The following is a 12542-nucleotide window of genomic DNA, read 5'->3' as shown; positions in this document are numbered from 1 at the left end:
GCAATTGATTCCAAATCAATTGCCACGCTGAGGGTCGCACAAGACGAATCATTCGTCAGAACTTGTAACTCAGATGATTTACAATGAACTCGTGTGACCGAATTCTTCCGGTTTACAGTACAGTTACATCTAGATGCCGGAAGTCGCAGTGATGGTGTTACGTATGGGGTAGGGTTAATTTCGAGGGATTTAAATCGGAAATTTGGAAAAATGGTTGCTTAAAAAAAATAATGTAAATAAACATTTTGGGGTATTTTCAGAGTTTAGCGAGGTTGTCCGGCATCCCAGAGTTTGCATTGCATTTCCAGAAAAAGTAGTACTTGGCAGCCCTGTAAATATCTAAGTTAATTCCTGCAACATTCATTTGATTTCATTGTTGTCTTTCTTACATCATAGTCCTCTGAGCTTTCTTTCTATGGTCATCCTCCGCCACTCTTATTTAATTACTGATACATCGTGGCAATTTTCTGTTTCTCCATCAGGGTCCATGTGGAACGCTGCCACCTTCTATCAAGAGTCGTCGTACCTCTATTTTCCCACCTTACCAACCGAGCCGGCCTCAGACTTGTCATTCTACTTCAAAACAAGCGCTCCTTCAGGAGTTTTTTTGGAGAGCCTGGGCCTAAAAGACTTTGTTCGAGTGGAGCTCAGCTGTGAGTCAACAATCATGCTCTGTAACAAAAGCAAGCATGCACAAAATGTGACAGCATTCTTGTGTTATACCGATTTCATGTTGGATTGATAGAAAATTGAGTTGTCTTTATGCATCCATGTATACCATGCCTACCGTCAAGCACGGTCGGTGGTGGTATTATTATGCTCTGGGGTTGTTTTCCCTGCCAATGGAACTGGTGCTTTACAGAGAGTAAATGGGATAGTGGAGGATTATGTTAAAATTCTTCAAGATAACCTAAAGTCATCAGCCCGGGGAAACACATCAAAAGTGGTAATGGAATGGCTAAATCCGGCTAGAATTAAGGTCTTTGAATGGCCTTCCTAATGTCCTGACTTAAAGCCCATTGAGAACTTGGGGACAGTGCTGAAGAAACAAATCCATGTCAGAAAGTCATCAAATTTAACTAAACCGCACCAATCCTGTCAAGAGGAGTGGTCCAAGATTCAACCAAAAGCTTGCCAAAAGCTTGTGGATGGCTGCCAAAAGCCGCTTATTGAAGTGAAAATGGCCAAGAGACATGTTATGTTATGTATGTATATGTATATATATATATATATATATATATATATATATATATATATATATATATATATATATATATATATATATATATATATATATATATATATATATATATATATATATATATATATATATATATATATATATATATATATATATATATATATATATATATATATATATATATATATATATATATATATATATATATATATATATATATATATATATATATATATATATATATATATATATATATATATATATATATATATATATATATATATATATATATATATATATATATATATATATATATATATATATATATATATATATATATATATATATATATATATATATATATATATATATATATATATATATATATATATATATATATATATATATATATATATATATATATATATATATATATATATATATATATATATATATATATATATATATATATATATGTATGTGTATGTGTGTGTGTGTGTGTGTGTGTGTGTGTGTATGTGTATGTGTATATGTATATGTATATGTATATGTATATGTATATGTATATGTATATGTATATATATATATATATATATATATATATATATATATATATATATATATATATATATATATATATATATATATATATATATATATATATATATATATATATATATATATATATATATATATATATATATATATATATATATATATATATATATATATATATATATATATATATATATGTATATGTATATGTGTGTGTGTGTGTGTGTGTGTGTATGTGTATGTGTATATGTATATGTATATGTATATATATATATATATATATATATATATATATATATATATATATATATATATATATATATATATATATATATATATATATATATATATATATATATATATATATATATATATATATATATATATATTTATATATTTATATATATATATATATATATATATATATATATATATATATATATATATATATATATATATATATATATATATATATATATATATATATATATATATATATATATATATATATATATATATATATATATATATATATATATATATATATATATATATATATATATATATATATATATATATATATATATATATATATATATATATATATATATATATATATATATATATATTTAATGTGTCGCAGCTGTAGATGCAGTAGTTTTTATAGCCATGAAATAGTTTGAGTGTTGGATTGAAGGCTCCGTCGTTGTCTGCCTATTTGTTTTATTCCCTCCCCCTTATTGTCGAGTATTCCATTAACTCTAAATTGTTTGACCAACTCATCATTGTCCACACTGACCACTTACTTTCATCCGCAACAGTATTTTTTCTTTTGAGGCATGATGATAAAAACATGCTTTATCCACACTTCGAGAAGCTTAACAAAAAACACGAACAGCAGTCAAAAGTATATAAGATAAAATCTTGAAACATGGAAAGTGGTTGTTGTGACACAGCCAATGAGAGCCGAGCAGTGTAGTGAGGTTCTAAAGCAGTGGTCTCAAACCGGTCCTCATAGGGCCGCAGTGGGTGCAGGTTTTCATTCCAACTCAACAAGGATACCTTTTGCAAGTGCAATCAGTTAATTAGAGCCAGGTGCTACTTATTTTAAAGACACCTGATTGGTTAAAATGTCGGCACTGGATTGGTTGGAACAAAAACCAGGACCCACTGCGGCCCTATGTGGAACCGGTTTGAGACCACTGTTCTAAAGTGATAATCAATGCACCTCCGACAAAATTTTCAAGATAAAATAGCGGATAACAAAATGCATTTCGTAACTTGGATCTTTTCTACAGCATTCACACAACATAGCATTATGAACTATTTACAGTACCAATTACCTCCAGCTGTGTCTACATATAGAGTCCCTTGTGAAAGTATTTGGCCCCCTTGTATTTTTCAACATTTTGCCACCTTTCAAGTTTCAAACATAAAGTCATAAAATGAAAGTTTTTTTCTTGAATCAACAAGTGAGACACAATCGTGAAGTGAAGTGGAATTTTTTGGTTATAACACTTTTTTTTAACAAATAAAAATCTGAAAAGTGAGGTGTGCAATAGAATTTATTCTCCTTGCTTTAATACCTACTTTGTAGCGCCACCTTTTTCCTGCAATTACAGCTGCAAGTCACTTGGGGTATGTCTCTAACAGTTTTGAACTTTAAGAGACAGAAATTATTGCCCATTCTTCCCTGTAAAACTGCTCGTGCTCAGTGAGTTTGGATGGAGAGCGTTTGTGAACAGCTGTCTTCAGCTCTGCCCACAGATTCTCGAATGATTCAGGTCTGGACTTTAAGATGGCCATTCTTACACCCGGATATGTTTATTTGTGAACCATTATGTTGTAGATCTGGCAAAGGCGCAGTTGATAGCTCTAGTCATCTTGCAACTGAATGGTCAGCAGTTTGATTCTTGGCTAGAATTACCCACTATCAAAGTCTCCTTGTGCAAAACACAAACCTAATGGGTTGCCAGGGCCTTGCATAGTAGCAGCACCATTGATGAATGGGTGAATTCCATAGCAGAACCCCACATTCTGTCTGTCATTCTATTTAGTTTTTGTCGTGACAAGACACTGCAGAGGAATACATAATTTAAATATAGTATGTGTTAAAAATAGAGTTATAGTAATAAAGCCATTCTTTATGGGGGAAAGAAATGTTGAAAGTGCTTGAATTTGACCTCAATAAAGGCATACAAAGCCAGCAAGGGCTTTAGAATATTAGAATGCTCCTTTGAGGGTAATGCAATCTGCTATGAAAATGTATGTAAATAATGAAAGAATGCACTAGAGGCTCTGTGAAGCTTGTTTTTGTCTGTCTGCATGATAAGTGCACAGTGCATTCTATTGAAACACAAATGCAGCCACAGATTGTGTGTTGTAGTGGAGTTGATGTTATTTACTGTTGATTACCTAGGAGCTTTGTTGACAAACCTGAGAAGGAGAACAGTACCATTGTTGTGTTGAGGTGAGAATGATCATACGACTCCTACTTATCCTTTTATGTGTCTTTCTGGCCAATCAGCTCCATCCATGGTGTCATTTTCCTTTGATGTTGGAAGTGGCACAGTGGTCCTGTCTGTCAAGTCGCACATACCATTCAACGACCGGCAATGGCACTACATAAAGGTGGAGCATAATGTCAAGGAGGCTTCGCTGCAGGTCGATCAGTTTCCCGCACGCTTCTTGTCGGCTCCGGTGGACCGGCAACTACCTTTAAAGCTAAGCAGCCAGCTTTTTGTAGGTATGCTAAACTTCATGAATGAAATATATGACTACAAGCTTAAATATTGCAGTAAACTTTGCTTCTTACTCTTTTTATTTCTTAATTTGACTCAAATCAACCCAAGTGATAGATTTAAGTACACAATTGCGCTTAGTAGTATTAAGAGAACAATGGATCTTTGCTTCACAAACAACCCTAATTTGAAGTAAATCAGTCTCCAAATCTCCCATATATCTAGACAAATTCTTTACCATGTCCTTCAGTAGTCACATATCTGTCAACCACGGCCAATAGCTCCCCTTATTAATGATTGCAATTCCCCTTATTAAACGATAATAAACGATACAAACAACGCAGCACATATTTACTCACATAGAGTGCACTTAAAAGTCTAAAAGTTTTCCTATCTGTCAATGTCGTGGTATGTCAGTGACTGCTTTATTTATATAGTGAATCGGCGGAACTAACGTGCGTGCGCATATAATGCTCAAAGCAAGACAACATTAGCAATTGACAATGACGTTTTTCTTTACTTCCACTGCACGAGAGGATCCGGATGAGAGCCGAAAAGGGGAAGACGAGATCGGGTTTTACAAAAAAAAAAAAAAAATTCCCACACAAAAGTTGTCATGCAGGGTGCATAATTTTAAATGATCAAAACATTTTGAAAATACGGGTAAAACAGGTATGTAGTGATCATTGAGGAGTTACCTATTTTCTATGTGTATGTATATATATATATATATATATATATATATATATATATATATATATATATATATATATATATATATATATATATATATATATATATATATATATATATATATATATATATATATATATATATATATATATATATATATATATATATATATATATATATATATATATATATATATATATATATATATATATATATATATATATATATATATATATATATAATCACAGAATTTAAAAAACCTTTCATTTCTCAATAAAAATGTTATGATGTTTCCGAGACATTCTCTTTTAAAATTATATCAGTTTGTTTGTGGAAAATCATCCTTTTAATACAGATACACCAATTAAAAAGACTAATTTAATAACAGTAAAGTTGAACTAAGGGATTTTACCTTTACATCTGTAACAGATATGTACAGTCCCTTGTGAAAGTATTTGACCACCTTGAACTTTTTAACTTTTCACCACATTTCAGGCTTCAAACATAAAGATATGATCAAACTTTTTTTTTGTCATGAATCACCAAGTGGGCTGAATATTTTCACAAGGCAGCCTGGGCCACACAAGTTAGGTACAATTTAGGGCTTGGCCAAATCTAAATCTGTTCTTTCCGAATTGCAAGTTATCTTGTGAAGTTCTGATGGATATTTTTTTTTTTTTACTGTGGCTTGGGCAAAATGCACATTTCTTATTGGAAGGAGTGGCCAAGTAAATCATGAATTAACTAATCAATATATTTTCCACCCTGCACAATTTATTTTTAGTTAGTACAGTAATCCCTCGAATATTGCGGCTTCAACTTCCGCGGCTTCACTACATTGCGGATTTCTATCTGGGGGAATTTTTTTTTAATTATATTTTTTGCGGGTAAATGTATAAAAAAATGATAATCCACTCTGAAACTCACAAGCAGAAGCCACTCTCCTGTCCTCCGCATGCTAATAGGACTCAGCATTGAAGTAAAAAAATATATAATTCATAAAAATGTGAAAATCCACGCTAAAACTCAGAAGCGGAAGCCACTGCCCTGTCATTTGCATGCTACTAGGACTCAGCAGTGAAGTAAAATAAAATATAGAATAAAGAATTATTTATTTATCAATTTAGTTTTGTAAATAGGGTTGCTCCTAATTCACGTTTTTTCATTTATCGCAGCCATGCCTGGTCTACATTTATCGTGATAATCGAGGGATTACTTTATACCTTAAACTTGAATAACTCAAGTATTTCATTTGTTATATTGAATGTCAATATTGCTGTTTTTGTAGGTGGAACAACATCTTTGCAGCGGGGCTTTTTGGGCTGTTTGAGGAGCCTGATGGTGAACGGTCGGAATTTAGACCTGGAAGAAAGGGCTAAGGTGACGCCGGGCGTCAGTGCTGGTTGTCCCGGGTATTGTAGTGGTTCTAGCAGCTTATGCCACTATCGGGGGCGGTGCATTGAGAAGAGCAACGGCTACACATGTGACTGCTCTCAGTCAGCTTATGCTGGAACCTCATGTAACCAAGGTGAGACTCTATTCACTATATTGTGATGAAGGATAATATATTACAATACTGAGGTTGTGGAGAGATCCAAGATGGCGGCACGCACAGGTGCAGCGGCTCTTTGGTCTCCAGTTTGGTCCACCAATTTCATTATATGCTGTGTATGATGACAATAAAGGCTTTTGATTTGATTTCATATTATGATTGAGCAACTTGATGGTATAGGGGTTCACTTGCCTGACTTTGATGCTGACAGGCGTGATCAATGCCCGCTTGGTGGGGTGTGATTGGGCGTGCGAATGGTAACTCTGTCTCTCTGTGTACCCTATGGTTGACTGGCAACCAGTTAGGGTGGTAGTCTGCCTTTCGCCAGAAGTCGGCTCCATCAATCCTTGGGAGGATACACGCTATGGAATATGAATGAATCAATGAATATTATGATTAGCAGTTTCATATTTTTTTTACATAGTACCAAATACAAATTCTATTATCAAGTAGCCGTAACACTGTGGTTTCTTGAAAACTGTATTTGTGTCAATTTCAACGAAGCTCAGAAGTTGAGTAAATGTTAAATACCCTAATTTTACACCTATAGGGCGCACTTAAGAGTTTAGAATTTTCTCCAAGATGGACGTTGGGCCCAATCAGTCTGTTCACCTCGTGTATTCACTAAATTCAAAATGCTGTGTTATCATAACCGCTTGACTGACTGGTTTCATTTCTTGTTGACACACTACTCACTACGATAAACCCAGTGGGCGTTTATGCTTTCGTGGTCAACTAAGCAGACCCTAAATAATAGCCCGCCTGCGTACTTAATCCATTCAAAACATCCCAGTGGAGTGGCAAGGCAATTGACCACTGTGTCCTCTTAGAACTTTTAACCCCCAAAAATACTCTCTATATTCAAAGAAACTACACCATAGAGCTACATAGAGAAAAGGCCTGACATGAATGACGACATGATGCAGGCGTGAAGACATGGAAGATGGACTCAAGCCATGGATTGAACACAAAAGAGCAGCCAGGAGAAACAAAGTTGTAAACGGCTTGGGAGCAATGAATGCCTGATGATAAACATTGTCATACAAAGACTGGCAGACTGCATTTCACGAGTTACGTGAGGATTTGGAATGAATTGTCGATGATTGCACTAAAGTGTCGGAAAGCACTGTAGTTTGAGCTTTTGCCAAACTTGAAATCACTAGTATGTAACCCCACAGCAAAAACTCTGACCCTGACACACTTTGACTATGAGGAATTTGTTGGTGTTTTAATGCTTAGACTTCTATTTCCGGGAATACACATTGTCAATAATACACAATCAAACGCAGTTTTGCTCCTGTTGCCTTTTTAAAACATACACTAACATCCATTCAAGCATATGCGTCATGTTTGCACTACCATGCGTTGCACCTTGTGTATGGGCAAAATACTACCCCATTTCAGGCTGGCTCTGGCATTCGCCTGGAGGATGCCATTTTCAAGTCAGGCTGGCCCTTGTCGCACAGCTTGGACACAGTGCCCCTCGGACCGGGTCTAACGTCGGGCCACAGTGCGAAAACGTTGGCATCATGGAGATATTTTTCATATCTTGGAACAAACCTAAATCCTAAATTAGGCAACCATGTTATGCCAACCCTTAAAAAAGCAGCCATTCAGACCACAAATGGAATTATTAATCATTTTACTAGTTTCAAAGTGGGACAGCTATAATTGTAAGCATCCGCCCTAAGATATTATTATGACGTGAATATTGTCCAATTTTCACCTCGCCAAAATATTCAGCGTCATATTTTTGTCATCGCTTCCTATCTGCAAGGATTACAAAGGCTAAGTCAATCATTTGTTCCCCCTTTTCCTCTGCAGTGTGGAGATTCTCCAGGTCATCTTTCCTTTTATTTCTGTTTTACAGCCCTGTAGTACTCCATTATTTTATCTGCCGCGAAATGCTTCTTTTATCTTGGTGAGTCGGTCGGTAGGTTAGCCTAAACGACTTACTTTTCCGGATCATTGGTTTTTTTTGTTCCTCAACCCTTGGAAAGAAAAGGCCCTTGAAAAATGCTCATGTTTGTTCTCTTGTGAGTACACTGTTACCTTGGACTAGGTCTGATATAAACTCCTTAAAGCTGCTATATTGGATGTGCAGGGCTTCACTATCTTCCCCACACCATGAGATTTTAAATCAAGCAGGATTCTAATCCTTGACGAGGATCAAAGGTGTTTTTGTAGTGTAGAGAGACATCCAGAAGCTTTTCAAATTAACATTATAGAGTCAAGAGTATGTATAGTAAAGTATTTACATTTATTCATTTATAGATTATATTTATGTATTAATACATTACAGCAGTGGTTCTTAACCTGGTTGAAGTTACCGAACCCTCAGCGTCAGTGGCTCCACCAAACCCCTAGGGTTCAATCGAACCCACGTTAAGAAACACTGCATTAGTGTTTTCATATGCTTATAACTTTAATATTTAATGAACACACTTCTTGATAATCGTGCATGTGTACTTGTATTTTTGTATTGGCGTGAAAAAAATGTATTGTATTTACTCGCATAGAAGCAAGGCTCTTTTCTCAAACAAAAAAAAGTATGACTGAATAAAGGGTCCGGCTTATATGCGCATAAAAACATGACTTGCAAACAACTACAATTTGCGATTTGATGTCACGACAATACCGTAATTTATTTCAAAATAGAGAAAAAATAACCCGATAAAACCATAAACAAAATTTATTGTGATGTCTATTAATGAAATTAATGAAAAAAATAACGTACCTTGCATAAAATGCAAAAAGTTCCCATCATGGCTCACTCGGGACACGGCCATCTTAGGGAGGTCGGGGAGCTGGCATCTACATATTTTTCACCAGACGCGGGTAGCCTTGATTTTGAAATGAAACAAAATTCCACCTTGATTTTGTTTAGTTTTATTCCTTGTCCGAAAGTGACAACTATTGGAGTAATATGAACCATCGATAGAAATGAGATATTTTGACATCAGGAGCAATATGGCTGCCACAACATCTCAAACTAAAGAAAATTGTAATTTATGTATTCAGAAAGCATCAGGTTCTCATCAAGATAGACTCATTTTTTTTTCAAATTTAATAATTTAATATTTTGCATTTACAAAGATAGGCATATTAAATTCCTTATGATATTGACCCTAATAATGTGCTTTTGATTCATACAGTATCTCAGAAATACCATTTGTGATGATTTTTCATAAGGTTTTTCCCTTCAAAGTAACATTTGTACTCCCTATTAAAACTAAGAATATGGAGGTGCAAATTGGGAATCAAGGGGACGGCTTACACATGATTGTAAATTTCAAAAATTTCAAGGCAACTTTCAAGGTACGGCTTATGTGTTATGTATTAAATCCACAAATGGATGTTATGTATTAAATCCGCAAATGGTAGAAATATAAAATTAAACAAATAAAAATGTGCAAGTTTATATCATACCTGATTGGAAATAAATGTTTTTTGTAAAACTGAGTACGTCTTCCCCATTTCGGCTCTAGTCCATATCGTCTCGGTCACTCCTACCAGATGAAAACATAATCGTCAAATGCTAATGTTGTCATGCCTTGAATGATATGGACAAGCGCATCAGTCACATCCACCTTTTTACTATATGCAGGGCTTCAGCAAGCGATGTACCCAGACAATCCAACTGTCAGCAACATCCAGACTTCTACAGAACCTAGGATTTAGTGCATAAAAAAGGTGCACCCATAATTGGACACCCCGTCCACTTAGGGATTTTTTTTTTGACTTTTTTTGCACTGTTTACTATCGCTTAACAAGGAGGATTGCAATCAATAATAAAGGGAGCAATTGGTTGAGGTTGACAGGAATGTTAGATAAAACATGTTAAGTTTTACCAGTCCCGTTTGCTGGAGAGTAAACATGACATTAGTACTGTTTTTACTATATACCGCAGTGTTATGACAACGTTGCTGCGTCGTGGCACGATTGGGAATTGATTATTAGCTACATAGCAACATCTTTAATAACTCAGAAGGGATCTTTACAAAACATTTCGATCTGCCTTGGCTAAGAACAGAACTGATTGTAATGTTTGCCACAGATGATTTTACAGGAAACTCTCCCACTGATCTCCTTGAATTCCTTCAGCAAAAAAAATCTGAGTGAGAGCATGTACAAATTAGTGGGTTTGACATTGACCATCCCCGTGTCCACTGCTTCTGTTGAACGAACATTTTCAGCCCGAAACAGAATCAAAACTTATGCCAGATTAACAACAGGACAGACTCGACTGCATTAGCTTTGATCGCGATAGAAAAGAACTTCTTGATGGACCTGAAACGCAAGTGTGTGGAATATTGTCTATTCAATACTGACAGCACAACAAACTGACCAGAGGTGCTACTACAACATGAAGGCTATGTGTTTATTACCATTGGTTTGTTAATTTATTGTTGTTTGAAAAGGAAACTATGTTCATAGGAGAAAATACAACATTAAACAACATTAATTATTGTTTGCAGAGAACGCACATTGCACAATAACACCCTTAGCAACTTTTCTATTGAAGTCGGGGCTTCAAAGGTCATCTGTCCAGTTTGAAGGGATGTGACCTCTGTCCATGGTGCTGACTGACCAGTAAAACAATGATTTAGGGAAGCAATAATTTGGTCTTTTTCTTATGTAATGCTGATTAATGAATGCTGGTTAATGTCGTAGTTTCCTATTCAAACAACAATATTTACCAATTTTGTCATACACAGCTGGGTATGATGACAATTAGGCTTTTGTCGAGTCAATGGTATTGACAATGCAATGTGTCCAATTATTAATAAATGAACAAACCAATGGTGATAAACACATGGCCTTCATGTTGTAGTAGCACCTCTGGTCAGTTTGTTATGCTGTCCATTGAAGAAACTGCCAGTATTGAATACACAAAATTCCACAGAAAATCTTAGACAAGTCAGTGTGTGAGGTTAAATCATATTCTGCCATTGACTGCAATAGGCACCAATCCATTTTCATTGGGCAATTGGCAGTTAAAGAGCCCAATCATTCACTGCGCTTGTCAACAGTACATTTCAACCATAGGATCCACTTTAAATGGATTGGTCGTCTGGCAACTGTATTTTAACTGCACTTGAGTTTGAGATAGATTCATTGGATAAAGGGACGATACACATTAATGAACATATACATGTAAATATGTAAGATTATGACCACCGGTTAATTCCCTTTGTGAACCTAATTGTTCACCCCTGCTTTAATATTTAACCTCTTTTTAAAGTACATTCTTAAACCACAACATTTTGAGAGCGAGCGAATACGGCGACCAATTGTCCATCGACCAAATGTCCGTTCGACGAACTGTCCGCCAACCTAACCTCCGTTCGACGAACTGTCCGCCAACCTAACGTCCGTTCGACGAACTGTCCGCCAACCTAACGTCCGATCGACGAACTGTCCGCCAACCTAACGTCCGTTCGACGAACTGTCCGCCAACCTAACGTCCGTTCGACAAACTGTCCACCAACCTAACGTCCGTTCGACGAAACGTTCGGGTACGAAGTGTCCGTTGACCAAGTGTCCTTCGACGAAATGTCCGGTCACGTGAGAGTCGACAAATGATAACAGTGCACTGATTTTCTCGCCACATCTCCCTCATGTAAATATATGTACGAGCACTGTGCAGAGCGTTTCATTTTTCTGTGGGATTTTTTTGCGTTAGACAGAGCAGAATTAAGGAAAAAAGAATGGGTCGAAAGGAAGCTGATGCAATGAAGGGTAATACGAGGAACAGGTTCATGATGCCAATCGATATTAAGCACGAAATAATCGTAAA

At 35.2% G+C, this 12542-nt stretch overlaps 1 protein-coding gene across 2 annotated transcripts in view; it reads left to right on the top strand.

The window, feature by feature from the left end:
- Window positions 1-12542, top strand: part of LOC144203873 (contactin-associated protein-like 5) — a 152283-nt gene that overhangs the window by 117943 nt on the left and 21798 nt on the right. For both annotated transcript variants that reach the window (XM_077727429.1, XM_077727428.1), the window contains exons 16-18: window positions 483-653; window positions 4284-4502; window positions 6479-6718. In XM_077727429.1, coding sequence (XP_077583555.1) covers window positions 483-653; window positions 4284-4502; window positions 6479-6718 — 630 coding nt within the window. The remainder of the gene's footprint in view (window positions 1-482; window positions 654-4283; window positions 4503-6478; window positions 6719-12542) is intronic.

The sequence above is a fragment of the Stigmatopora nigra genome, chromosome 11 (assembly GCF_051989575.1).
Source record: "Stigmatopora nigra isolate UIUO_SnigA chromosome 11, RoL_Snig_1.1, whole genome shotgun sequence".
In the NCBI taxonomy this organism is placed as follows: Eukaryota; Metazoa; Chordata; class Actinopteri; order Syngnathiformes; family Syngnathidae; genus Stigmatopora; species Stigmatopora nigra.
This window is presented reverse-complemented; position numbering and strand designations above follow the sequence as displayed.